General features: G+C 49.8%; 2 protein-coding genes and 2 non-coding genes across 9 annotated transcripts in view; 1 reads left to right on the forward strand and 3 right to left on the reverse strand.

Moving 5' to 3' along the window:
- HECTD4 (HECT domain E3 ubiquitin protein ligase 4) overlaps positions 1-12,930 on the forward strand; it is a 57,533-nt gene extending 44,603 nt beyond the window's left edge. For 3 of the 5 annotated variants that reach the window (XM_088135116.1, XM_088135119.1, XM_088135120.1), the window contains 16 exons: positions 478-1,781; positions 2,308-2,515; positions 2,880-3,103; positions 3,262-3,413; positions 3,780-3,886; positions 4,243-4,366; positions 4,452-4,642; positions 4,753-4,899; positions 5,504-5,623; positions 5,752-5,907; positions 6,375-6,478; positions 6,691-6,912; positions 7,891-8,057; positions 8,367-8,562; positions 8,955-9,177; positions 9,934-12,930. In XM_088135116.1, coding sequence (XP_087991242.1) covers positions 478-1,781; positions 2,308-2,515; positions 2,880-3,103; positions 3,262-3,413; positions 3,780-3,886; positions 4,243-4,366; positions 4,452-4,642; positions 4,753-4,899; positions 5,504-5,623; positions 5,752-5,907; positions 6,375-6,478; positions 6,691-6,912; positions 7,891-8,057; positions 8,367-8,562; positions 8,955-9,177; positions 9,934-10,070 — 3,782 coding nt within the window. In that variant the 3' untranslated portion in view covers positions 10,071-12,930. Of the gene's footprint in view, positions 1-477; positions 1,782-2,307; positions 2,516-2,879; positions 3,104-3,261; positions 3,414-3,779; positions 4,155-4,242; positions 4,367-4,451; positions 4,643-4,752; positions 4,900-5,503; positions 5,624-5,751; positions 5,908-6,374; positions 6,479-6,690; positions 6,913-7,890; positions 8,058-8,366; positions 8,563-8,954; positions 9,178-9,933 lie in introns of those variants that run through there. The other 2 variants (XM_088135118.1, XM_088135121.1) reach the window with 2 other exon arrangements.
- Positions 12,931-13,081: 151 nt separating this feature from the next.
- On the reverse strand, positions 13,082-27,607 carry TRAFD1 (TRAF-type zinc finger domain containing 1). Of its 2 annotated transcripts, XM_007433590.4 has the most exons (14): positions 27,470-27,607; positions 26,061-26,151; positions 20,843-20,923; positions 20,260-20,329; positions 19,337-19,472; positions 19,164-19,217; positions 17,699-18,104; positions 17,196-17,450; positions 16,512-16,579; positions 15,668-15,889; positions 15,411-15,543; positions 14,787-15,102; positions 14,322-14,379; positions 13,082-13,747 (listed from the first exon to the last, which is right to left on the reverse strand). In XM_007433590.4, the coding sequence occupies exons 4-14, from the start codon at positions 20,307-20,309 to the stop codon at positions 13,703-13,705; spliced, it is 1,743 nt and encodes a 580-aa protein (XP_007433652.1). In that variant the 5' UTR covers positions 20,310-20,329; positions 20,843-20,923; positions 26,061-26,151; positions 27,470-27,607; the 3' UTR covers positions 13,082-13,702. The 2 variants fall into 2 exon arrangements, with proteins under 2 accessions (XP_007433652.1, XP_087991249.1); XM_088135123.1 differs by lacking the exons at positions 26,061-26,151; positions 27,470-27,607 and adding an exon at positions 21,584-21,834.
- LOC112541296 (U1 spliceosomal RNA) lies at positions 23,121-23,284 on the reverse strand. Its single transcript, XR_003085317.1, has one exon. It is a non-coding gene; the product is annotated as a U1 spliceosomal RNA (small nuclear RNA).
- LOC112541297 (U1 spliceosomal RNA) lies at positions 24,361-24,524 on the reverse strand. Its single transcript, XR_015795146.1, has one exon. It is a non-coding gene; the product is annotated as a U1 spliceosomal RNA (small nuclear RNA).
- Positions 27,608-27,754: the final 147 nt, after the last annotated feature.

The following is a 27,754-nucleotide window of genomic DNA, read 5'->3' on the forward strand; positions in this document are numbered from 1 at the left end:
CTCCTTGAAAAACTGCAGCAATGGGACAATTCCACTGCTCTAACAGAAACCAGACAAAAACGACATGAAGAGAAATTTGCAGCATGGAAGATTTAGGCCCTGGGTGTTGGTCTGGGTGAAAAAGATTTGGCCACCTTGTTGTTGTTGGCAGAGTGATCCATCTCATGCTGTCCAAGGAATCTGCATTGCAAAGGTGTCCACTTCTAGTCATGGCCTCTTCCACAACGCCCTTTGGGCTCCTGGAAGGTTCACGAGGTCAGAGGTACAGCACCTCTCAGTTGCTGGAGCTAAACATAGTTTGGGTTCTAGTTAAGAGCAGTGTGCTAGTTTCCCAGCCTTGAGTCTCACTATAGCCAGAGATGGTGCTTATACTGGTTAAAAGGTTGAAGTATGGCTTAACAAGCTGCTAAAAGATCTCTCCCTCCAACTGAACTTTAAAAACATCTGAGTCCCACAATCCTCTTTCAATACTTCTAGGGAACTTTCTGTGGACAACCAGCATGGCCCCCTGCGTGAAGGAACTGCTTTTTCACCTCCTGGCTGAACTGCTTCGCAAAATACACAGCCTAGAGCAGCGGAAGAACCCCACAGGCTTGTCCTCCTCCATCGCACTCCAGCTCAACCCTTGCCTGGCCATGCTGATGGCTCTCCAGTCAGAGCTGCACAAGCTGTATGACGAAGAAACCCAAAGCTGGGTGTCTGGAAATGCCTGTGGTGGATCTGGGGTGGGGGGAGCTGACCAAGGCAGGTTTTCTACTTATTTCCATGCACTAATGGAGGTCTGCCTGGCTGTGGCCGAAGTGACCTTGCCAGTCAATATGGGCATCACCACCAACGTGATGTCATCAACCAGCGGCCCGAATCTAAGCGATTCCTCCTCCTCCTCTTCCTCCTCTCCTGGGCAGACTCCTCAGAGCCCCAGTCTTCTCTCAAAGAGGAAGAAGGTGAAAATGAAACGAGAGAAGAGCTCGACTTCAGGGAAACGGTCTTCATCCCGCACGGCCGACACGGACCCTGCCCTGCTGAGCATTGGTGGGAGTAAGCCAGAGGACATGTTGTGGTTCCATCGGGCACTCACCTTGCTTATCATCCTTCGGCACCTGACCAGGAAGGACCCTCAGGGGCTGGGTGTGACCAACGATGCTGTGGCGGATGCGTGCCAGGCCCTGGTCGGGGCAACAGCTCACAACCGCTTGCTGGTGATTTCGGGGATCCCCACACACCTGGAAGAAGGGGTTGTGCGGAGCGCCATCCGCAAGGCCTGCAACGCTCACGGTGGCATCTTCAAAGACGAGATCTATATCCCAGTGCAGGAGCAGGAGCCTAAGAAAGCCAAGGACAAAGCGGAGGGTGGGGAGTGTCGGACTGAGCTGGACAAGCCAGTGGTGTCCAGCAGTGTGGACAGCCTGGACATCAGCAGTTCCAGCAGCGTCACTCCAGCCATGAGTGTCAGTGCTTCTGCCTCCACTAGCCAGGCCTCCCTGTGTAGCTCGCAGGGCATCTCCCGGACCATTAGCGATATCTCTGTGGACCAGTTTCAAGCCGGCCTGGAGGTAGCTGTCCCACCCAGCTTGCTGGAGCCGCACGTGGTCTCCAGTCAGGAGAGTTTAGACCTGTCGCTCTGCAGCACCGGGAGCCTGGGCAGCCTGGGCAGCCTTGGGGAGCAGTTGGATAACGGGGAGACAGCTTCAGCATCTGACGTGGGGTCTATGTACACAGTCACGTCGCTCGGCAGTCAGACGGTCCCATCCAGACCCATCAAGGGCTTCGCTGTGGTGGAGGTAAGGGCTTTTGGAGAACATGCGCCCGAGACAAAAGCCAGCCATTCTCTGTGTGAGGATCTGGCGAGTGGTGCTTAAGACGATTTGATTGAAGAGCTGCGGATGAATCTTCCTGCTGCTCCGGGGCCAATTTCCTGCTGTCAGGCCTGTGCGTTGCAGCAGAAAGGGAAAGGAAGGGAAAGAGGAACATCTCGCGTCTTTGGATGGGTATCCAAACCAAATGAAAGTCTTGTCTGTTGCTGATTACTGGAGATTTGGCAGATATTTCAGACAAGAAAGTAAAGTGGCACTCTGGAAAGATTAATCTGTTAGAAACAGCCTTTTCTGAATAAAATGTCTCCTATGCCAGCTCTGCGACTCTTCTCTGCTTCTTATAAAATAAGCTCTTGAAAGGAAAATGAGGCTGGAATGAATTGATTTCCTCTAAGATGTGGTACAATGTTTTGCTGTAGGTTAAGATTGTCCCCGATTTGACTTGCCAAACCTTGCTTCAAAATCACCCTTGTCTTTGTTTCCTTTAATGCAGATACGGTCCCGGGCCAAGATCGAAAAGATCCGGGCTAGTTTATTTAACAGTAGCGATCTGATTGGTTTGTCAACTCTGGACGGAGAAGACGAACTCATGGAAATGTCCACTGAAGAGATTTTAACTGTCTCGACAGTGAATCAGAGTTTGTTTGATACCCAAGGGAGCCCTGCGCTGGAGGACTACTTCAGTGACAAAACCATCAAAGGTGTGTGTGTTCCACCTTTACAGGTGCCTCGTACACACAACACGTGTGAGGGAGGAGGACAAAGCAAGCTTTATTTCATTGGAGCGAGTGGAAGATGAGGATCCAGTGGACTTCATAGAACCAAAGAATGCCAGGGATCTTGGAGCTATCCAGTCACGATAAGTTGTGTCTGCTTTAGCCTTGAATGTTAACAGTGCCAGACAGCTCCACAAAGGAGAGCTCTTAAATTTCTTGATGCAAGCAAACCCTAACTCTTACTCCATATTTTTAAGACAGAGCTTACATCAAGTGGTTTCAAACATAAAATAACAGGAAACCCTTCTGAACTGATCCATTTACCATCCTATTGCATTTCTTGCCACAGGGGACAAGCTCGTGCCAGGCGCTCGGGAAGTCCTCACAGAAATATTTAAAAGCTGCCTTCATTCTGAGCAAATGCTGAGCCTGATGCCGGCTAAGCCCACCAAAGTGGTGGAGATTTACCTGAGCAAAGAGCAGATCAATGCCCAGGCCCCCGGGAACCTGCTGCACACCTTCTTCACCCATGTCCGTCCCCCAAAGAAAGCTCTGGAGGATCAGCTTACCCAGGTGGGCATTCTGTACTTGCTTGGTGGAACAGCAGACTCAGATTTGTATAACCCTTGACACCACGAAACAGCTCCTCCCCTGTGTATTCTCCGCCCAAGGGGCTCAGAGCTTCAGGCCTAAAGTCCTGGCCCTCACCTTCTTTCCTTTGTGCTTTGAAGATCCTCAGAAAATACGGAGTCCCCAAACCAAAGTTTGACAAGAGCAAGTACAACAAGGGGGGCAAAGAACAGCACCCAGTGAAAGTCGTGAGCACCAAGCGACCTGTCACAAAACCCCCAGCCAAGGAGAAGGCCATGCTGAACAGCGTCAGGTGAGAGCCGTGACTTCATGGGCCCATCAGGAGTGAACAGGGTGATGATCCGAGGAAGCAGGCTCCTTCCATGTCCCCATTTGGGAATTCCTTGAAGTTAATTTGAAAGACATGATTGGTCACATCCCTTCCCTTTCCTCTTCCCTAATATTGCTTTGTGCTGCCGTGGCTAGTGCATTCTGGTCTGCCCTGTTTGGACAGGGGTGGGGTGCAGGCTTGACCTCTCTCTTCCAACTCAGTGGGCCTACTTCGGAGGAACCCACGTGGGAGTTGTGATCTAAATTACAAAAGGCATTGAACGCTGTGGTGCGAGTTAAGCTTCTCGCAGAAAGAGGTTGACCAATATGATGCTTCTCCCTCCTTTAGCAGGACAGCGCTGAGTGAGAAGAAGCCCACAGTGAAGGCCCGATCCCCAGAGAAGAGCAAACCTGAGGAGAAGGACCCAGACAAATCCCCCACCAAGAAGCAGGAGGGTAGCTCAACGGGCTCTCTTGAGGCTGGGGAGGAAGCTCCTGGCTGTGCACTGACCTAGACAGGGCGGGGGCTTAACTGTAGCTGTAACTAGGCTTATGGCCCTCAGCTTGGCCGTGCGGCTTCACGGTGGCTTTGAGGCCTGGTTTCGAAGCTGCTTTGTTGCTCTCGTGTCAGCAGAGCCACCGTGGGAGAGGACTTAATTTCAAAACAAATCAATAGAGGTCCACGCCGGACTGCACGTTTTTGATACCAGAGGAAGCAGCCATAATGGTGGGAGCAAAGGGACTGGGGTTTGTACCATTTACTGGATGCATTAGTATTGATCATTTTTATTTTATTTGGCAAACGATTTCAGCACCGGAAGAGAAGTATTTGACACTAGACGGATTTCACCGATTTGTCATTGATCGAGCAAAGCAGGACATCCGTAGTGTGTGGCGAGCCATTCTGTCCTGTGGTTATGACCTCCATTTTGAAAGGTAGGGGAACTCCCAGCTGGTGGAAATATTTGTGGCCATGAAGTGGGTGCCGTTCTTCCACTTCCACTCCTCCTCCTTCCTTCAGGTGTGCGTGCCTTGATGCCAGACACGCTCAGAAAGCTTGTCGCAAGTGGTCCTTGGAAATGGACGTTGCCCTGGTCCGGTACATCAACCGGCTCTGCCGCCACCTGGCAATAACCCCTGCACGGCTGCACCCCCATGAAGTGTACTTGGACTCTGCCGATGCTGCTGACCCACAGGTCTCCTGCCTCTTGAGTACGTGCAAGGCTCTGACTGGGGGGCCCCTTCCTTCTCAGGACCCCTTTGGGGGACCATTCCCACCCCTCTGTTTTCCAGCAGTTCCTGACCTCTGTGCTCTGTTGCAGACATCCCCATCGAAAGCCTCCGCCTGCGCTTTGCCTTGCTGCAGTCCCTCAACACCACCTTGGAGACCTTCTTCCTTCCGCTGGTGGAGCTCCGCCAGACCAAGGTGTACCCCAACAGCATTGCAGCCCTCCTGCAAGAGGCAAAAGGTCAGGGTTTGGGCTCAGTTAGATAAAGATGGCCTTAAGGCGGGCTGAGACCACAAGACCAGCTGAGGCTCTTGGTGGCTTTCTGATCAAACTGTGCCTCAAGGGAAAATTCATAATGCTCGGAGTCCTCTCTTCTATGGGTATCATAATACTTGACTGGAGCGTAATTGTGTTAGCTTCATTACATTTTAATTCACTTGAAGTATAAATGAAATGAGCTTGTGTTTAGTTTTTACCCACCTGCTACATTTGGAATGTGGCTTCTGGAAAACCACACAGAGGCAGAGTATGCCCTCCAGCTTACAAATCGTTCCATTTGATGAAGGACACAAAAATTCATATTGGGGAAAGTTGTGTTTATATGTCAAGAAAAACAAATGAAAAATAAGCAGCTTTCTTTTGCTTCCTTTCTGTCCTGGCTGGCTAACCCCAGTCTACAGGCCATCAGTGCAGGATCTGTGTTTATATGAATAGAAAATCAGGTTAACCATGCATCTGTACAAAGGGGATGGATTGTCTAGGGAATGGAATAAGTATCAGAAATAATTTGGATTGTTACGTCGTTCCTTATGGAAGGACTGTGATGTTGGCTTTATTCCTTCAGGACTGATTTTTTATGACACGAAAGTGACGGTCTTGAATCGAGTGCTAAATGCCACAGTGCAAAGAACAGCTGATCATGCAGCCCCAGAGATCACCTTGGACCCCCTCGAAATAGTGGGAGGTACTTCAGTGGGAGTACCCTTCTTTCTCTCTTCCTCCTTAGCTGGGTGGGGTAAGATGGGATCAGAATTTCACACCCGTAGACCACCGGTTTTCAGCGACCCTTTTCTTTCTGCTCCTCTCCAACAGGAGAGATTCGTTCTTCAGAAAATTCCTATTTCTGCCAGGCTGCCCGGCAACTGGCTTGCGTCCCGTCCTCACAGCTCTGTGTGAAATTGGCCAGTGGAGGAGACCCCACTTACGCCTTCAACATTCGCTTCACTGGCGAGGAGGTTCATGGCACAAGTAAGCAGCTGGCTCTTGAGGTGGCTCGCTGCTCAAAATGTTAGGAGCAGATGCCAGGAATTCCGCCTGTACGTTGCAGTGGGGACGCTTGTCCCGCATGTTCTCCTAAAATAAGCGTTCATTTCTTTTCCTTCTTAGTGTATAAAGAGTTCTGCTGTTTTTTTCCCCAATTAATCTCAACAGCCCTGTAAAATATGGTGGGCCCAAAAGAATGTAAAAAATAGCCGGTGGATAAGTTGAGTGAGCTGTTCAGAAGGCTGGGATCAGAACTGGTTGGTTGATGAAGTTCATTGGTCATGGGGGAACCACAGAAGGAAGGTATTATTGTACTTACATCTTGCTTCTGGATTCTGCGACATCTTCTAGGCCATTGTAGGAACTGAATATTGGACTAAAAAAGCTTTTGGTTAAAAAAAAACTTTTTAAAAGAAACGCATTGTGACTGGTGTCATCTCTGTTTCTTCCAGGTGGATCTTTCCGTCACTTTCTTTGGCAGGTCTGTAAGGAACTCCAGAGTTCATTGCTGTCCCTCCTTTTGCTCTGTCCAAGCTCAGCAGTCAATAAGAACAAGGTATGCCAGAGAGCATGCGGGTCCTACAGAGCTCCATGGTTGTTTGGGAAGCTGCAGCCAATTGGCCTTCTCCCTGTTAGCCTTCTTGTGGCAGAGGGACGTGAAAAGTTTTCCATGAGCATCAGGGCAGGACAGACTTACCAATTAACTAAGCAAACCTTAATTCCTCAGGAGATTTTGGCTTCCAAGCCAATGCTGTTTTTCATCCTCAGGGCAAATATATTTTGACGCCCAGCCCCATCAGCTATGGGGAGGAACAGCTGCTACACTTCTTTGGGCAACTCCTGGGGATTGCCATTCGGGCTGATGTCCCTCTGCCTCTGGATCTCCTGCCCTCCTTCTGGAAGATCTTGGTAGGAGAACCACTGGATCCAGATGTTGACCTCCAGGAGGCTGATGTATTAACCTACAATTATGTCAAAAAATTTGAAAACGTAAGTCTTTAATGGTGCCAATTCCCCTTTCCCAGCCTTGATGGGATGTTGTAAACGCTGTATAGGCAGGAAAATCCTTAAGTACATCTACGATCGTCCTTGTGTCACTTACCCAATTTACCAATTCATAAGCTTGGTCTTAAATTGCAAGGCCTCTCAGTATTCAGAGTCTGCGGAAGCAAAAAAAGAGAAATAAATTAAAAAGTCTATTTCATTTAAATTGGCTTTGTCCTAGGGCATTTTGTTTAATTTATTAATAACTACAGTGTCAAATATACTGAATTCACACAGGCACATAATGCCCTTGTCGTAGCAAAGAAATCCCAATCTTCAAAGCACAGCCTCTCTTGGCATGTTCCCCATCTTGATAACTACTCGACCCACACTGACATGGGTTGTGGGATGTTTTCAGGTGCCTGGGCATCCTGAGGTCCATTTTGGTTTTAACTAGCTATTTGTTGCTCATTCTGTAAAGCACGTGGCTGGTTATTACTCAGGCCTGTTTCCCGCAGCTGCATTCCCTGAAGAATCTCTCACATGCACCTGCTGCTTAGGATTCTCATGCAGGCTGAATGCTGCTTCATCCTGCTAACTCAGCGGCTGGGGCTTTCATGCAAAAGAGCATCTTTTTAAATAGATCCACGTAATGACGTGTACGGTTCATTTTGAGGAGGAGGAGGGTGGCAAGTTGGGAATAGCTGTTGGGCTGGTAGATGATTGGCAGGGGAGGAGGCGGCGTGGCTTCTCACTTTGCTGGCAGTGTTGGCCTCTTTGAACAAGATTTTCTTCAGGAAGCAAAGCTCAGCTGGGCTTCCCCAGCATCTGGCTTCTTATCCAGCAGCTGGTGGGCGGTCTTGCTCCCATCAGTGAAAGGAACCAGAGAGCTCCGCAGAGCAGCACAGTCTTCCTTGCGGCACTGGCTGTGCGTTCCTCCGGCTCAGCCCACCTGCCCCCTCACGTGTGTCTCTGCTGTCCTAGCTTAATGATGAGACTGAGCTGGAGGCCCTCTGTGCTGAAATCGCTTCCCAGCACCTTGCAATGGAGAGCCCGGACTGTCCCAGTAAGCCCAGCTGCAAGTTCACCTATGTGACAATGACGGGAGAAGAGGTGGAGCTGTGCGCCAGAGGCAGGCACATCCCTGTCGTGTGAGTAGCAGAAGCTCTGTGATGAATGGCGGTCTTCAGGCCACAGGCCCCCGAAGCAGCGGGCCTGGGCTTTCACGTAATGCAGCTCTGAAGGCCATCGAAGTATAGCATTGCGAAGCCTTGACGTGGATCTGGGCCTCTCTCTATGGGTCAGGGTTGCAAGGCTCAACACAAGCAGCAACAGCCCCCTCCCCGATACCCGTTGAAGGTACCAAACAGAGTGGAAGGGAGAAGCATTAGGGTTAAACGGGAGACAAGCCAACAAGGGTTTCCCTCTTCATGGATATCCGAATGCATCTTTCCTCTTAGATGGGAGAACAAGGATGTCTATGCGACAGCCATTCGGAATCTGAGGTTACACGAGCTGCAGACTCCAGAGTGTGTGATGGCTGTGAGGGCTGGCTTGGCCTCGATTATCCCATTGCAGGTTTTGACCTTACTGACACCCGTGGAGATGGAGCTGAGAACTTGTGGACTCCCCTACATCAACCTGGAGTTCCTCAAGGTAATTCAAGGGCTTCCAACCAGATGAGAGGCAGGAGGCTGGCAGAAACTGGGGAGTTTCCTACAGCGTTTGGGAAGACCCTGCTTTTATGCCCTTGAGAAAGCAGCAGCTGTTCATCCTCCTTTCCTCCCATTAGTCTTTAATCACTGCAAGTCAGTAGCAGGAGAGTAGAGACAAAAACGAGAACTAGCTTAGGTATAGCCCACAGTGGAGAAAACTTAAATCCACCCAAGTTGAATAGAAACAGAAAACCTTTACATTTTGGAGCTCAAGGTGGTTTAGAGTGCATTTAGGGTGTGTAACTTGAGTCTTTGGTATATAACTAGATTTCTTCCCTTCCCTTCCCTTCCTTTCCTTGCCCCCTTCTGTCTTTCATACATGGCTATAAACAGGCACACACTATGTACCAAGTTGGGCTAATGGAGACTGACCAGCACATTGAATTTTTCTGGGGAGCATTGGAGATGTTCACTCAGGAGGAGCTCTGCAAATTCATCAAGTTCGCCTGTAACCAGGAGCGCATCCCCTTCACGTGTCCCTGTAAGGATGGGGGGCCAGATACAGCACATGTGCCGCCATACCCCATGAAAATTGCACCCCCAGATGGCACTGCAGGTAAAGTTGTTTCCTGGGCGCAGAACTGACCCGAGGGGGGGTCTTTCAACTGAAAGAAGACGGGAGGGTTGAGCCAAACAGCGGTGTTTGATTGATCCAATGTCTGTTTGGCTCTTGTAACAATTAAGCAAGTGGGAGTTAAATCCTGCTTGGTGTAGTGTATCAATGTGACTTTGGTTCACTTTGTCCTTCCTTGGCAGTTTGTAATTTGAAATAAATGTTTATAACCCAAGAGAAACAAAAATAACAGGAAAACATGGCAGCCCAAACCTGGGAACTAGTGTTTTCAGGCAGTTAAGTCATGCTTCTCTCCCTCTGTCCCACTGTTAGTCCATGTTGCCTGCAGTAATATCTGAGGCAGGGGGCTCTCAAGGAGAGTGGCTAGAGGACTTAAGTGGGATGGTGCTTCCAGTTGACAGCTGTGGGAGCAGATGGAGGGACTAGGCCTGTGGGCCTTTGGCCCAATCTTAGCAGCTTAATCTCTGCTCAGATATTAACAGAACCTGTTTGCGTTGAAGGACACGTCCTGCTCTGCCCCGTCAGATATCAGTACCTGCCTTCCTTGGGCTCCCATTTCAGAGACCCCTTACCCAGCTGTTTCATCCTTGAGTAGCCATGCCTATCTGAAATCAGATCGCCAAGAGACACAGAAGGGAATAAGAATTAGAATTGTATCTCAAGGCACCAGAGATCCGTCAGGAAAATAAAGCTCCCTTCTTGCACGCTGAGTCTCTCCCCTTTCTGTGATCCTGACAGGTTCCCCAGATTCGCGATATATCCGTGTTGAGACCTGCATGTTCATGATCAAACTCCCTCAGTATTCCTCGTTAGAGATCATGTTGGAAAAGCTTCGGTACGCTATCCACTATCGTGAGGACCCTCTCAGCGGTTGACCTGCTCCGCCTCAAGGGAAGGCCCTTCAGAGGACGCACCTGAGGAGTCTGGCCGTGACAAAGCAAGAGCAGAAGGTGAATTCTGTCCTCACCTTTGTTCTTGCAACGGTGGTTGTAGAAGACTTCCATTTCCTCTTTGTAGACTTCTGTGGTGGATGGAGTGTCTTTGCTGCCTTATAGAAAAGTTAGTACATGGACTGATGTTCGCAAACCTGGGGATCCTTACTTTTCTTCCTAATTAGAAGAGTGCTAATGGCTGAGTGGAAATTCAGTGATCAGGCTTGCGAGGTGGTGATCCTCCCACCACCATTTCTGAGTGCATCAGTGAGGCAACCACACTTGTTTTCTGTAATTGAGGCATAACTAGACAAGAACTAACATTTTTCACTTTTTGCCAGGGTTGGAACTGAAGGTGGTAACTTCATACATTCCACTGTACAATGATAAAATAACTATTGCTTCATGGTTGCATAAAGCCTAAATTGTAATGATCTAAAGAGTCGGGGGGGTGCCTTTCTTACTGTTGGAATGATCATCCAGTTAATTGGCTCAAATCCAACTGACCCCAAAGGTCTGCCTTGCACTCAGAAATGGTCCTTCTGAGAGTACCGTTGGCATGTTGCAATTAGATGGAAGCGGGGGGGAAACGTGACTTTAGGGAGGAGGATCCTGGGTTCTTCCTTAGCAAAAGGCAGAGAGGATCCACGTGGCTTTCTGGTTTCTGTGTTTTTATTTCAGTTAAGAGTTTTCAGAGTAACTCTTGAGACTCGCACACTACTGGCGTCCTTGCCAGATGCACCCTGCTTTTGAGTGACACATCGAGCACGCACATGGTTTTTTTTCTTGGCTAGGGTGTCCTAAACATCTAACAAAAATAGTATTGGATCAAGCCATTTTGGGGTTGCCCTCCAATCCGAGTCTCCAAAGGGCCTCAGACAGCCCAGCTTGGCTTGGTGCTATCCAGGAGATGTGAATGCCAGCAGCGCCCACAGCTTGCTTTCTTCCCTGCGGAAGCCACGACATTGCAAGCTGTAATCTAAAGGCTGCCGGGAGAGGAGATTCTGAAGAGTTTTGCTTGTCCGTAGCAACGGAAGAGCTGTATTTAGTGTATATTACTGTGAATACTGTTAATTATTTGGCCTGTGTGACGTGCGGATGGAGGTTGGGGATGATTGGGAAGATGCGTGACTGTTTTTAGAGCAAGGAGTTGACATGGAAAGGCTCCATCTTAACCCTTGCTTAGCATCCCTCTTCACCCTTGAGCCTGGCCCATCTTCTGGCTGAGGTGGGCCCGCATAGTCAGACTAAAGGGAGATGTGGTATGGCACATTTACGAGCGCCCAAGACCAACCCAGCTAGAACAAAGGGATCGAGCTGACTTGGTTCCATCCACAAAGACCACGCTGGGCTGTGCAGGACCGGCAGGCGTGCTTTCCAGGGATCTGGTGGCTTGTGGATCTGAAACACCCAGTTTCTCCCAAGGGGACTTCTTGTTCAAATACCTCACGGATACCTTTCAGTTGCCACATCGCCAGCTGCGAACATAAGTGGATGCTGATGCTCCCTCTCCCTCCTAGAGACCGGCAGGGTATCCAGAGTATCCACGTTTTGGCCCAGAAGTGTGTGTGCTGTAAAGTGACTTGGTGTATATTTATTCTAATTATTTATGGTTGCATTTAAGAAAACAAATGGTCTTCTATGGTGTTTACACCCCACTCACTGTAAATGGAGCTTCTTTGGGGGAACTTGTGTGTCCAGATCTTACACCTTTCCTCTGCATGGTGGATTCCTTTGGAAGAGCAGGCCAGGGCAAGCTGAAGGAAGCTACTCAGTGAGACTGAGCAAACTGTGAAAGAAATCGGTCTGGAGTTCCAGAGTCTGTCAGGTCTATTTTGGTTCACTGTACGGCTACTGCTTATGGCCTGCAGTAAGGCTGCTGCTTGCTACTGAACCTGGGACTGTGAGTTTTCTTTAACTTGAATAGTTGTTCTGAATGTAAAAGCTGTTCCTGAAGACAGCAGAGAACACAGAGGCATTTCAGTTTGAGCTTATGTTCAGTATCCATTCTGATATTTATTATCCATGATTAACCCGTTGAAGTGCTTTTGGGCAGGGATGAAGCCTCTGGGCCACAGGGAATTTCTGCTTCCTGAATGCGCTCCTTAGCCTTTGGCTGGGAAACAGAAGCCCTGAAGCTTTCAAGGCACCAAGACGCGGTCCAGCTCCTTGAGATGAAGAACCACAGGCTGCCTGCTCCAGGCCACTTTGGGAGAGGTTTAATGCACTGTATTTTTTTATTTATATTTACTTAAGCAAATGTGTAAATATTTTGTATGAAAGGGAAATGTGAGCCAAGGGCTGTCGCTTTCTTGGGCACGGAGGACTCCGCATTTCCTTCTGCCTAGGGGAGATCAGCTGCTCAGCTGACAAGTGCGTGTTTGCCATTCTTTTGTTAATTTATTTGCTGCTTTTCACACCTCGATTCTACCACAATGGTCTCTCCCTCGAACTGTTGCCTCTCCTCAAGAATACTTAAAAAAACAACAACCATAGCTTGTCTCTGTAAACACATGATAGTACTTTGCCCTTGGAAAGAACACCGCAAGGTTGGTTCCACTTGTTTTTAAGAATTCTTTGGCTTTTCTTGTATTTAATAAATGCTTACATTGGGTGGAAGTGTCCTTAAAACAGATTTGTTCTTGGCCTGGTCTCAGGAGTTAGGGCTGGACAACAGGCGGGAATAAAATGTGCAAAGGGGCCGACATTTTTTTTTAGGGCAGCCGGAAGCAGATTAGCGCAATTAATTGGAGGACCTGCAGCAGTCCTAAATCCACGCATCTGTTTCTGCTGGATTCACACAGCGTGCCAAGGCAGCCACATCAGTTATTTAGTAAGCTGCAGTCTTAGCATGTTGCAGGAGCCTAATTAACGAACGGCCTAGAGGTGCTATGAACATAAGACAGGAATTACTAATAGATACAAAGTTTATTGTAAGAAATTTAAAAGCCTCCACCACACCACACCACACCACACCACACCACCGTCAGCCTAGAAAAGCCTGGCTACTCACAAGTCATGACCGCTTTTAAGTCATTTCAGCTTTCAAGGCTGGGGTATCAAGCCTTACAGGCCGTGATACCGACACCAAGAGGAATCCCCGTGAGGACCTTTCCCTCCTTTTCACACTGGCTGAAAAACTGGACTAGGAAAAGAAAGAGGTGGCTGAGCGCAGGGAGAAAAACTCCTCACAGCAAGGCACGGAGTTCAAACTCAGCAGCTACCAGCCTTCTTATTCCCTGGGCGCTGGGGTGGCGGTGGCGGTTTCTCTACACTTTACGTCATGAAAAGAGGAAGCGTCTGCCCTTGAATAAAGTTTTGCGCACTCCAAGCAGAGTCCGAAATGACTCGGTCCTCAAGAGAAGCAATGGGGCCGGGCCCCACACAGTCCTGTGCCCATCCCACCAGCATCAAAACATTGTACAATTGGCAAAGCAATCACAGGATCCTGCTGCTGCGTCCGTGATCGGAAGGTGCGGAAGGCCAGTCCCACAGCTCCTGCGAAAATCACGTCATGAAACCAAGTCCTTGTGCTGGGAGAAATGCAGGAAAAGGCAGCCCCAAACGCTTCCCCCTCACTCACTATCAGGATTGGCTGATTTCGTTTGCCACGGTTTTGCCTGTGGGGAAAAAAGCCAGAGGCTTTGCTCAGGAAGGGGAAAGAGAAGATCTGGATTTAAACAGCTGTGAGCCGGATGCTTTAAAAACTAACATGTTTCTAGCTCCTGCCACTATTGCAATATTTGGAAGCAGGACAGAAGTGCTTAAAGACCTTTAGAGGGCGTGGCTGAGAAAGACTTTCAGAGACAAGACACGGGGTTTCTTCATTTCCTTGTGATTCAGAGATTTCACAGTAAGAAAACTGTGCAATGACTGATTGAGAAAAGCACCCTACAAGTGCACGTTTGAGTAAAATCACTAGTGGCAAGAAATCTTGACGCATTCACTCTTCAAGCATAAATGGAGAAATGCCCCTTTCCTGCTGGCACCAGTTGAGACAGACAGCATGCCATCGAAATGCAAAGTAGACTTTTCTAAGAACGTGGTTCCAAATATATGAAATACATGAAATTTCACTGAGGTATCTTTGCTCAAGTGATGATTGATGCAATTTTTACAAAGAATTCAGCATCTACTGCAGAATTATTCTTCAAAACCTTGCCCAAGAGCCCATCAGCGAATGGCAGCCCTTACCTTAGAGTTATTGAAACGGGGGGGACCTGTAGGACTCTGTCCTCGTTCCTGTCTTACGCTGAAGGAGAAAAAACAGAGCGATGGTTGAAATCTGAAACTTCATAGCTAGCCAGTTTCTTAATTGATTCAAGGGATACCTATCCTGCTTTTCAGATTTCAGTTTCCCAAAATCACATTAAAGTCCTCAACGAATGGAAAAGCAACTAAACAAAAGTCATCCAGCAAACCCCAAGCAAACAAAACTTCTCTTCAGGTTCTTTTAAAGCGTCTTCCATGGAAACAGCACGCTCTCCTGTTCCAGGTAGCGCCAGCAGGCTCAAGATAAAGAGCAGAACCTCCCACCCACCCCCATCCCCTGTAGCATGGAGCAGGCCAGATTTGCAGAAGTCACCGCCACCAAGAAGACTCTAATTCTACTATCAACTGAAACTCAGAAAGCTGGCTTGTAGCTCCAGGAAACTCTACCTTGGGCGAGTTGGAAGTGTAACAGGGAAGCTTGGGATGTAGCTGCTGGGAGGAAAGTCTAGGGAAGAGCGTCTGACGGGCAGAGAGGCCTCCGCAGGGTCACCTGGGCCTCGGCCTGGTGTTCTCCCTTCGCCGCCTCCCAGCGGTTTGGGCTTCCATCCCTTGGGGAGCGCAACCGGATCCTCTCTCCTGTTGCCGGGAGAGGCCAACTGAATGTGTCTGGCAGCCACCAAGCTGCCCTGGGACTGGCTCTTCTGAGCAGGCTGAAAAGGCTTCTTCTGCTTGAGCTGGTCAAGATATTGAGGGGAGATCTCACCTGAAGCAGAAGGGAGCAGAGGGAAGACATAACAGGGACAGTGAGGGGCAGAGATGACCCCCGAGTTGAGTGCCTGAACCCATGATCTGAACCCATGGTCCAAATTCCAGCATTCCAGGAGGAGGCTAAAGGACTGGAAAACACAAATTAGCACTCCCTGCCACTTCCCTACTGCCCAGTTTTGATGAAAAGGAGACACCTATTCATGGGTCATGCTCAGAACTATCCTCCTTTATGGAAGCACAGAAGGGTCTAATCTGCTCTCCAGAGTCTCTGCTTTGGCATCCACCAAGAACCAGTGGGAATACCTTGGTGCCGGCTGCATCTTCTGGGAAGATCAGGGGACTTGGTTCCCGCAGAACTTTCCAGGGCTGGAGCCCCTGACTGCACAAACGTTCTTCCTGTTGAGGGGGCAGTCGCTGGGCGCAAATCACACTGGTCCTGGATTGAGGGAAAGGGCTGCCAGTCACTGCCCATCTAGGGAAGTGAGCTGATTTGCCAATGACCACCCCCCCATCATCACAGAGCCAAGTGTGCTCCAGAGGGGCTTTATGACTTTCTGTACCTGGTGGTGGAACAGTATCTCTTCCTCAAGTTGGACCCCACAGAATTCACAAGGGAGCATGAGGCTGTCTTGGATGTCATGCTGGAAGGGCAAGGTCTCTCCGCTGCCAATAGGATGTCCACCATGCAGCTGTCCCCACAGGCTGCTAAGACATTCTGCCGGTGGGACCACGTTGCTCCTCTTGCTGAAGGAGGCCAAAGCACTTGCTGGGTTGCAGCCAGTCTGTTACAAGCAAGGCGGAAAAAGAAGCATGTTGTTCTCTTCTCTTAAAACTACTTCAGACAGCGAGGGGCAATTTAGAGGCAGCTAGCAAGGGCAGAGTTGAATGGGGTCAGGGGGGAGATGGGGTGGCATTTCACCAATTGCAGCCCCTCTTGCTCTTCTCTGGCTTTGTTCCCACCCCATTCCCATGAGCCACTGCAGTCTGCCATCGTTAAATGGATGACTGCATTTCAAGCACGGCAACTGACAGATCCTTAAAACAAACCCTCCACAAACATTAGGATGTAAATAAACGTGGACCAGTAAGAAAAACATGGCTTGCTATCCTCAGCCTCTAAAAGGAGTGCAGCTTCTGTTCTTAAACTCATGGGGGGCCGCACAAGTTAAGCATTTTTGTTCCCATCTTCCTCTGCAGGGCTGTGCAGTATGTAATCCCAGGACAAGCCGCGGGTGCTTTAAAGACAGGGGCTGCGTTTGTGCCCCTGCGGATTCTGAAACATCTTCTGAAATGGGAAGGCCAAGCACTGCACAGCCCAGAACTTCAATGCTTTAATTATGGTACTGAGGGGGAAAAGCCTGCAGCTTCCCCCTTCTCTTGGCACCAAAAGAACAGGCAGCCTACCTGGTGAAGGATCAGATCTCCCTCAGGGTACAGCTCCTCACAGAATTCGCAAGGCAGCAGGGTCTCGGCTGAAAGATAAAAGAGATGCAATGGCACAACTCACAACGAGGCCCGTCAAGCTGTCATCGCTGCCTTCAAAATTCTTCTCTATCAGGTTAGTTAATACGCAACTCCTCTGCCAAGTATAGTTAGCCACTTAAAGTTACTTGCTTAGAGCAGGTTTATATTGCTCTTCAGTCAAAAAACCCAGAGCAACTTAGACAAATTGAGCACAAACAAGACAGTCTGAACTCCCCCCGCTTTTTCCCCTAAATGACACAGCATACAAAGTTAAAAAAAAAAAAAAGGAGAGGGAAGATGAAAAGAGCTGAGGCAGCAATGTTTACATGGTATCCTGTAATACTCATAATGACCAGCTAGAATGAAAACAGTTCCAGGAAAGGAGGAGGCCAACTGACAGGTTGGTCAATGGAGCCAATGAGACGCTCGTTCCCATCTCCCTCTGCAGCAGCCCCAGAGGAGTTGCTACTCACTACTTCCTCCTTCACTGCTGCATTACTTACAGCCCTTTTCCTACAAATGCCTGCGGTCCTGGAACCGCTACGGCAAGAGAATCAGCCGCTCAGTTTCCTTCTACAACGTGCCCACCACTCCCACGATCGACAACAGGAAATACTGACGTACTTTTGGGCCTGTTCAGGATGTTAGCTGCTACCAGCAAATCTCGAGAGAAGTCGCTGGAGTTCTTTGCTTCGCCAAAGTCGTCGGTTGGTCTGGTTTGCGGGGGACAGATATTCTTCCAGAGTTCTCTGTGGAGCTCTGCCACGCTGGGCTGACCAAAGCTGTTTTCGTGCTGCAAGCTAATAGCCAGCAGGTAATCCAAGTTGTAGTCTGACTCTCCATCCACAGGCAGCGGAGTGGTTGCCTTTTCCAGATGGGCTTCAGGGAACCAACACGGAACAGCGTTAGAAACAAACCTGCAGCGCTTCATCCCATCATGGCTGCACAGCAACACAAACACAAAGGGACAGGCCTGCTCGCGAGGCCTTTGCAAAGGGAGTCCTCGCGCTCTTAGTTCAAGAGGCGTATTTCAGGCAAGAGGACCCATTTATGGGAGTGGCATCTCTCTGAACCCTCAAGGAGAAAAAGGACAGGCTCTCGGGGCAGTCCCCATTCAAAGCCTTTACCTCGATTCAGATCCGGTGGTGATGGAACTCTGCTCCTCCAGTTGGATTCCCTGGGCAGCTGCTCACCCGAGACACAACTCTGCAACTGGCTCTCCAGGAACCTGCTGCCCCTCAAGGGCGACTCTCTAGAGGAATCGGGCCGCAGGACATTCCTGACAGTCTGAATGTTACGCAAAGCGGCCTCGGAGTTGAAACAAGGCCTAGCCTGGCCAACTGGCTCTCTCTCGGCCTTCTTTCCACAGTCGTTGGGATGCGCTTTCAGTTCTCGCAGCATGACGTTGCGGTTGCACCTGCTGCATCGCTCGGTCCGGGCACCACAATAATCTTCATGGTCCTGGAGCTTGCTGAAGGTAAGCTCAATGTCACAGTGCTGACAAGCAACAGGCCGCAAGGGACACTCCGAAGCCTGCAAGGAAAAGGCAGAAACAGCTTGTCTCAGCCGTCCTGGGACAGAAGCCTGAAAAGCAGGAACCAGTCTGAGGATTTAGGGCCCTAGAGCTGGTGTCTTGAGAAGGGCTGCCGGGGCCTCCAGGCGCTATTCCTCAAGGTCACGTTTCGTGAAGGAAGGCACCAGTTGATCACAGTAATCAGGTTCACAGGATCCAAGGGGCAGAAGGGACCTTGGAGGCCATCCCGTCCAACCCCGGCCCAAGGCAGGAACCCTCAGACCATCCCAGACAAAGGGCTGCCCAAAACCCTCCAGGGATGAGCCCCCATGACTTCAGGAGGGAGGCTGTTCCTCTGCTTAGTAATGATTTGATTTATATGGCTGCCCATCGCACCCCGGTGGCTCTGGGTGGCATACAAGAATTAAAAACACAAGAAACCACAACATATAATCCCTGGTGCCCAAGGATAAACAATAACCCCCCAAACACAATAAAAAGCCCCTTACTCTAAGGTGGGATCTCTCTCTGGAAAGCCTCCACCCTGGTTCTTGTGGCTCCACCCACTCTGCCCTGGGTCAGCCCTTCAAGTATTTGAAGTTTTGCTACCAAGTCTTCCCCGACCCCTTAGCCTTCTCTTCTTCAAGCTAAACATATACCATCAAACGTACCAATCTCTGCTGTTTCAGAAACAGATAGTTCCAGCTAACGTGGATGAGGAAGTACACAGAATTCTTCTCAATCAACAAAATTAATCTCACACTCAAAACGTGCCAAAGAACATCTCAAAAAATTAAATGAGCATGGTAAGATAAAGTATTATCTTATGATAACAACGCAGAATATTTATTTAGGGTGGTTGGTGCCACTACATTTCTGATGTTCACTTTCCTGTATTGTGGTACTCAGGTCATGCTCTGTATTATTTAAGAAGCATTCTCTTTTGCGCTAAATGTTGTGAACGTAAGTGACTATTTTATGCGTCTGACTCAGGAGTACATTCCACCACCTTATAGGGAGCTTTCTGTCCCCCCACAATATTTCACTGGACAAAATCAGGCAATGATTGGCTTACTCACTACATGATCCTGCAAGAGACCTCTGTCCATTCTCATGCTGCATTTACAGACAATCTAGAATTTAAAAGAAATGCACAGATCAGAATAAAGTTTGCAGAATTAAATCTGCCTCATATGGAGAAGATATGCCGGGGGAACAGGTAGAAGAAGAGGAGGCAGCCTGATTATTTTACCTGTGCGTGCTCTTGCTCCTGATGAGTCCTCATTTCTGCTTTTGGGAAGGACTCCTTGCAGACGGGACAGATCCCAATGTTCCGACTACAGTGAATTTCATGGATGGTAAAGTTTGCCAGAGGAATATCTTTCTGACTGTAAGAGGAACATGTACAGAATGTGTTGCAATACCAAACTTATAAAAAAAGGGGCATTGGGACAAACAGAAACGGTTCCAAAAGCCTGCCACATTTTTTAAAATTCATCTCCCTTCTGCAATCTGAAAAGCACAGGCTTGAGTGGTTCAACCCAATGAACTCAATGGGACTGAAAATGGCATGTTCATCTCATTTAAAAAGCTTTCGCACTTTGGGTTTTCTTGGGTCATAATATGAAGTACCGTGCAGGATATCCAGATCCCCGCCTGTATAGGGTGATGACAGGACTACTACTTCCTGGAGAAGAGGAGAATTCCCTTCCCTCAAAAATGTGTGCCCTCCTTGCCAAGTCTCTTAAAAACAAAAAAGAAGCTATCCATGTTCCTTTTGCAAAATGAGCAAGAAACAAGGAGGGTCCAAGTGTTTAACATAGTACAGAAGGCACAGCAATGCAGTACAAAGTGAAAGTAATTTGATCTGGAAGAAAAGTACCCCTTTTCAGTCTCAGAACCAACAGGGCTTGGAAACAAAGGCCTCCAGTGACTTGAAGCCAACCTCTAGTCCTTCTGGTCTAGGATCTGTCTCAGATGCCTCATCTGTACCATAATAATAATTCCATCCCTGAGTCACAGTGGGAAAGGGGGCACAGATAATTTATTTTGGGATTTCTTGTCCAAATAGAGGCAGCAGATTTGAGAACACAAATGAGACTTCCAAACCCAACCAGTATATAACACACACAACTGGCAAACATAAACTTTCAGTTTCCAGCCCTTCTGTCTTACCAATTGCTGCACAGTTGGGTTTCACTTTCTTGTCCTGCCATGGCAGCCATTCCCCTGTTGTTCCAGGAACCTAGAAAAAGGATGATTTTTCTTGGTGTTTCACTAACAGGCTTACTCACTCTGCTCCTGCTCAGAATCTCTTTCACAAACCACTTCCCTGCTGTTCACCAGCAGGCTTCCTTCCTGCTCTGAGAGCGGCCTTACCTAAAAGGCCCTTCTGACAACGCGACTGCATGGAAACCTATTTAATCACGCAGCGGTCCTTGGAGGCAAGGCAGCTAGTTTACACCGCGGCACGCCTCACTACTGCCTAGCACACAGGCCGGAGGTAAACTGTTACACAAGAGCGGCACCGGCTGAAAACCCACCCACCGCTCTCTTCTGTGACCTCTGCGCTGCTGCCCATTGTCTTGCCAATTCTAGAATTCTATTAGGCACCTGAGACATTCTTCCCCTGAACAGGGTTCCTCCTCACACCCCCATCGGCGCTTCTGCCAAGGAATGAGGAGCATCTTATCACCCAGTTCGCGCTCAGCTACGTCTTGGCACACGTTCAAAATCCATTTCTCTGCAACCTACTTACCCAAAACGACTTGAGTGGGGGGAAAAGTCTTCTGGAGGTCTCTTCACCAAGACTTCTGGCTCGGGTCTCCACTTAATGCAACTGGGGAATGGAAACGAGACTTGCGTCCTATTTCTTTTCTCTTCCTTTGTGCGGGGTTCAACCGTTAGAAACACCAGTTATTTGAAAGCCAGCCCCCCCCCCGAAATACAGCTCCCTATCTCCTGAAGCAAAACGCTGGGTCCATTTCCTTGGGCGGGGAAGTCCTATAAATGACTCCGTTCGTCTGCTCTGGCAAAACCCGATACGCGCGGGAAGCCCCCCGGGGAGGCGGCGGCGTCCTCGAGCATTCGCGGGCCAGAAGCGCAACCGCTGCGCGGGACCGGCGGGCGGAGGGCTGGGGAGGATGACAGCCAAGCCCGCCTCCTCGCTGGCAGACGCCGTCCCACCTCGGCCGTCGCGCGTCCCGCCCGCCCGCCCGCCCGCAGCAGGAGGGAAGCAGCCCTCCGCCAGCCTCCGGGATGAACCCGACGGCCTGGCGGGCCGACGACTGACCCCGAGCAGAGGCAGCGGGGGGAAGGAGGGCAGCGACGCCAGGAGCGCCTGGCCTCCCCAGCAGGGTTGTTGTGAGGGGCGAGCGGCGCGGGCGCCCCTGCCCCTGCCCCAGCCCGCGAGGGTCCCGGGCTTCCCCCGCGCCCGAACGCAGAGGCCCCGCTCCGGCTCCCAGGGGCGCTCCCCGGCCGCAGCGCGGCGCCCGCTTACCGAGCTGGCCGGCCTCGCCTGCTGCTCCTCTGCCAGGCGCAACTCGACCCGGCGCCGCCTCGGCCCGCCCTCCGCGCCGCGATTGGCCGTTGCTCTCCGACGGGCGGGCGACCCCGCCGAGCGCGCCGCCCATTGGCCCGCGAGCCTCGGGGCAGAGCGCCGCCCCTCCCCGCGTCGCGCAAGACGTCACCGGGCGGGACGCGCCCACAAGCCGGCCGTCTTCCGAAGGTCCCCGCGGGCCTGGGCCGGCCGGGAGCGAGGCCGGCAGCCCCTCCTCGGCCCGCTTCCGCGCCGAGCAACGGGAAGAGGTCCCCGGGGGTCCCGTCCCAGCAAGCGCAGCGCCTGGATCCGAAAGGCAGCGGGCGGGCGCCCCCCGCGCAGCCCACAAACCCCCGGCGACCGGAGGACGCTCCCCGTCATCGCCTGCTCTCCCTCCCTCCCTCCCTCCCTCCTCTCTCAAAGACCTGCAGGTACCCCCAAGCCGACCCCCGGACGCCCACAGGCCCTGTCCTCTGCCGCATATAGCGCCCCCGTCGCCCCCCCGCCCTCGGCACCGACACACGCGAGACGCACAGTCCACAATTGCTGACCGCCCTCCCCCTCAGACAAACGGCCGCGAAGGGGTCCAAGGAACGGGGGGGGGCACCCGAATTACGCGCATCGGGAAGCAGGTCCTATTTCCAGAAATTCAAGCCAACCGCCAGGAAAGAAAAATGTATAGCAGCTGACACAACCGACGTCCTGAGTTAGATCGCCCATTCATAAACGAGTGACGTATGCACACAGATGCGCCTTCGTCGCCCTATTCCCTTTTGAGGTAAGCAGAGGGCAAGAACTGGTAGGCAGAGGAAATCAGAGGTATGCCGAGTGTGCCAGGACAGCACGCTTATCTCCTAGATGGGGGGCTCTGTGGGCAACCACAGGCTTTTAAAATAGTCTCTAGATGAGACACCGTCTCTTGCAAAGAAGAGACGGAGCGTGGGTTAAAACGGGGCTCTGGCTGCACTCCTGGCACCCTGGACAACCTGACTGTACCGTGCGTATTGTTAAGGAGTGCTGTTGCGCGTGGCTAAGGCTGGTGATCTAATCTAATCTCTACCCTGATCCACATCTTCCCCATCTTACTAAAATATCCTCTCGCGCACAGTGCTCAATCCTGTCATTTCAGGACAGCAAAGCCTGCAAAAATGCCTCCGCAGCTCATGTACTGAAAATAAGCCTCATCCAAGGCTGCTTCGGATCATGGTCTTTCCTAACTGAGAGGTTCTCACTAGGTGCCAAAAATAAACAATGCCCATCTAGCCAGTAACACTATATATAACATGCTGAATTCATGTTTTGACATCAACATACACCAGTTCTGAGTCTTCAGCTATATCTGCCACAGCACAGTGCACAAAAAGGAATGAAACTACATTTCCACAAATGTGACAAAGACACACCACACATCCCAAAGCAGAGATGCACCTATTCTAAAAAAGGATCATTAGCTTGCAAAGCAAGTAGATAGCTTTTTCTGTCTTTGAACCAGAGAAGTCAGGGGAAAGCGCGAACGCAGTCCCCCACTACCACAAATTATGCAGTCGAGTTTCCCGCATTTGGGGAAATCGCAGGGGTCAGCACACCCGGAGTGCAATGGATGAGCCTCACCCTGGGAAAACCACCTTCATGATCATGGTATCTCCCCTGCCAGGTAAGTATGAGTTGAGAGGGCACGGCTGCCTCCATGCCCTTCCTCGCCTCTGCCCCCAACCCCATGGTGACTCTGCCCAAGGATTTCCAGCAAGCTCGGGAAGGCCCAGCAGAGCTCCTGCCTCCCCCTAGTCTACTTGCAATTATGTTGGGGTTCTGTGCAAGCCCAGATTTGCACCCCATTTTTGCACCCACAATGCCTCCGCATGCAAAGATTTGCATGTCTGTCTGCCTCCTTTTGCAATCGTCATGCCTCTGGTACGCAACTAGACTTTCTATTGGTGCTACAAGGGGGGGAGGGACCGCAGAGATTTCTTGTGCTCAGATTCTGCAGAGAATGTGCTGCACTCTCCTTTGTTCACTCTTGAACAGAACTGGTTGTACCAGCCACAAATTAAACAACTGTCACTTTTCGTGCATTTTATTTCCACTTGCTGCTCAGTAAATCTTCGAAGCAACACAATGTTGTGCATTGTAATTTGCTTCCTTGCAGTCTTCTTGAAGGAAGAAGAAACTGTTGCTATGGGCAATTTCCCACTGTCAGATTGCTATATCAGCTTGATTTTGTTTCTATTTTTTTAAAGCGTAGACTGAATGTGACAAAGAATATTTGATCAGAGTTTATGCACACCTTCTTACTCTTAGCTTACCTACTTTTCTTCAGTTTTCCTATTTTCCCATCTACTGACAACTTTTGTAATCCAAAGGTTCTTGACACATGAAATTAAAGACCCTGACCCCTTCACAAAGCCTTAGAAAAGATGCACCAGTTGAAAAGCAGAGGACAGGAACAGCTGAGACGGAAGGCATAAAGAAACTATCACCATTTTAAGTTCTTTATCACTTTCCCATACAACATGATGGAATAATTACATTAAATCCAGCAAATCCAAGGTCTCCCAACTTCTGAGGAGTTTAAATAAAACTGAGGAGTTTAAATTGTCACCAAAGACAAATTCCTTGTATGTATTTTATACTTGGCCATTAAAGCATTCTGTATTAGGCAGCAAAAAGATCACTCTCACAAAACCCGTGATAAACAAGAAATCACAAACACAACTCTTCTATCTTTGAACCAGAGAAGTCAGGGGAAAGCGCGAACGCAGTCCCCCACTACCACAAATTATGCAGTCGAGTTTCCCGCATTTGGGGAAATCGCAGGGGTCAGCACACCCGGAGTGCAATGGATGAGCCTCACCCTGGGAAAACCACCTTCATGATCATGGTATCTCCCCTGCCAGGTAAGTATGAGATGGGAGGGCACGGCTGCCTCCATGCCCCTCCTCGCCTCTGCCCCCAACCCCATGGTGACCACAGCTCAGCACCTTCCAGTCCTCCAGAGCAGGCATAATCACAATGTAATCATACAGCAGACTTGCTGAATGGGATCCAAGAAGGAAATCCAACCTCCGCCCCCATCCTCAGCCTCCCCAGTTTGCTACCACAATGCTGTGCGGCAGCTAATCTGCATATATGCCTATGCGCATTAGCCTTGCTTGGTCTCCTGTCTGAGCTGCCAGGCAGCAGGAGCAATGCCTTTCTTCTCAGTCCACGGATGGCTTGTATCGTTTACTTTTTTAACCTTTTGGATGCGTGTTTTTTAAAAAAGGTTTGGGTGGAAGAAATGACCTCCCTGCACATTCAAAGGCTATTTTATATTTTGGTGAAATTTTATCAGAAGCTCCAGTCGATACTGAGGACCATCCACTATTTCTTTGTTATGGCTTAAAATACACACTTTGTCTTTGCAGAATGGACTATTTTAGGAAAGCTTTTTATATCTGTTGGTCTCTATCTTGCTCTTATCTACTGTAAATCACTTAAAGAACCAATGATTGCTCTGGTGTAGTTGAGAAAGTGGCACATCAGGGAAAGATTAAAAACTGCATTTCTTTTGACTTCTCCTTCCTTTCATAAATGGACACCTGAGGCTGACGGCTGGAACTTCCACACCTGATGATGGAGCTGAAGGACAGAGGGGACAAAAGAGGGAGGGGGATAAGCCTGTGTCTCCATGTTGATTCTCTAATGTTATCACTCAACAAATTGCCATGGAGAGGAAAACTTATGGCACAGTTGTTGACCTGTTGTATTTTCCAGTCTGCGATGGGCAGCAATTATGGGTCCTGAAATGTATGTAAGAACTTTAGCCTGGTGCACGTATGGAGTGAGATCTTCTGCAATAAAATTACTCTATCTTTGGCTGTTTGGGGAAGAAACTACTTCAATAGAATTCAGTTACAGAACTCCAATATATTGGATGGTTGATCCACATTTTGTCCTACAAATCATCTCCCATTTCTTCCTCTTATTCTTCCTGTCTCCATTTATCTCTGCTTTGGGTTATCTTATCCTATGTCAAGTTGTCTACCTTCATTTAAGATATTCCTGTGTGGCTCTTGAAAAATTTCCTCTTTTTTTTTTTTTTGAGATTATATACCCATCAGAATAGAGACCTGTCTTTTTGGGTTCTTTAAGATACATGTGCATTAATGATGAAACTGAAAGAACATCATTCCTGAAAGTAAACATAGAATTTGGAGTCTTACCTTCACCACCATTCTGTTGAATAGAATCTGTTAGTTAAAAGCTGCAGCGTTTCCACTGACCAGCTTACTCAGAATTATATTTCTTGGTGTTTTCACCACACCCCCAGATTGACCAATCTACTCTGCAAGCTTTGGAGAACAGACAAGAGCTCAGCAGTCCACCTATCCTGTTTCACAGAGGCATCCAAATCACCAGATTCCTGTGGCCATTTCACTGTGCTACCAGATCATCTTACCTGTCTGTGGCATAGGAGGATTCTCGCAGGTGAAGGTCTTGGCTTGGGCCTTGATGGAGATGCCCTGGGGAAGGTGCAACAGAAATGGATTCTGAAAATACAAAAGGAGACTCAAATTAGCGTTACCTCCCAGTTCCTAAACAGGTGGCAAGTTTAATTCAGTATTTCTGTAATTGTTTTCTACCCAACAACATAGTCCTTTACATAAAGGAAAAGAAAAAATCAGTCCATGTATGTAGTTCGCAGGAGATGGATAAAAAGAAACTGCCTATGCAAGCATCAACTGGGATCCAAAGAGAAAGAGTTGGGGTCATTCCTGCTTCACAGACTTATCCTAACAAAAGGTTTTTCTCTCACTGTTGTAACCTGAACGTGAAGGGTGGGAGTCACGCACAACCAAAAGCAGGATTTCCTAATACAGCGGCTACGCTCAAGGTGCAAAGTCAACGTGAAGCATTATGCTCAGAGTAGTATGCGCGTTCACCCCACCAAAGCCCACATGGCCATCCCGCATGTCTGTTATCAAACAGACAGTCTGAATCTTCAGTTGACAGAAGTTATAACGTGGGAACTATTCATCCAGGGAGGCTGTTTCTCCTGGGAAGTTTTCTTGCAGAGTCTGGACCTGTTCCCTACGGATGAGGATGGATTTCCTGCCCAGGGCCGTTGGGCTATTTATTTGTTGACCTATGTGTCACATTTAAACCCCACCTTTCCTCCAGGAGCTGAGGGGAAGGTTGGGCTGAGAGGGACCCCAGGCTCCCCCACAGAACGTCCGTGGCTGCTGCTGAATTTGAACCCGGGTCGCCCCAGTCCCGATCCAACACCTGAATCGTTACGGCAGCCGGGCTCTGAGGACGCAGCCTGCGAAAGCAGGGGAGGCTTCTTCCCGCAAGCACGGAAAACCGGAGGGGGAACCCCCGCTTTGCCTTTGCCCTACGTCCCAGGCGTGGAACCAGAAAGGGGTGGAAGTAACGGGGGAAAGCCCTACCTTACATTCTGTCGGCCCAGCCCAGGGTTGGCACGAGGACAAGGCTGGCGGTGGGCCGAGCTACCTGTGCCCCTCTGCCACCTTGGAGGGAAAGCTGAGGGGACGAACCCTCGCAGGTCCAAATGTAGGGATTGGTGGTTTCATAAATACGGCTATTTAGTTGAGTATTAATAAAATAATAATAATAACAATAACAATAATACTCAAAGCTGAGGGGACGAACCCTCGCAGATCCAAATGTAGGGATTGGTGGTTTCATAAATACGGCTATTTAGTTGAGTATTAATAATAATACAACAACAACAATAATACTCAAAGCTGAGGGAGGAACCCTCACAGATCCAAATTTAGGAACCCGGGGGTTCAGGCACGTAACGTTTGAGTAACAGCAGCGAGGCCCAGCGCCGAGGGGACGAACCTCGCAGGTCCAAATTCGGGGATCGGCGGCTTTGAAGACGCGAGTCTTCCGGACCGTCAGAACACGGGCGGAGGGCGGAGGGCGAAGGCCGGGGGGGATGACTGCGGGAACCGGCGGCCTCCCGGGAGCGCCCCGCCAGGAGGGCGCGCCGAAGGGCGCGGGGGGAGAGCCGAGGCCCGGCCCGTTCCGCAGCCGGGCCCACCTCGCGGGGCCGTTGTGCGCCGGCCGGGCCTACCCTGCGCGCCGCCTCCCTCCCGCCCTCGGCCCGCCCCGCCAGCCATCCGG

Source organism: Python bivittatus, unplaced genomic scaffold (assembly GCF_059951505.1).
Source record: "Python bivittatus isolate LINGU-HERP-01145 unplaced genomic scaffold, Pbiv_v1 ctg000100_np1212, whole genome shotgun sequence".
Classification (NCBI taxonomy): domain Eukaryota; kingdom Metazoa; phylum Chordata; class Lepidosauria; order Squamata; family Pythonidae; genus Python; species Python bivittatus.

Bases quoted from the DNA above. Each gene is read 5' to 3' on its own strand.
- TRAFD1 (XM_007433590.4), bottom strand. From the start codon at position 20,309: ATGGCTGCCATGGCAGGACAAGAAAGTGAAACCCAACTGTGCAGCAAT. The intron at 17,451-17,698 runs GTAAAGGCTTTG...GGTTCCCTGAAG, and splicing joins ACCACCGGATCTGAATCGAG to CCCATCTGGAAAAGGCAACC. The intron at 13,748-14,321 runs GTAAGGGCTGCC...TTTTCCCCACAG, and splicing joins CCCGTTTCAATAACTCTAAG to GCAAAACCGTGGCAAACGAA.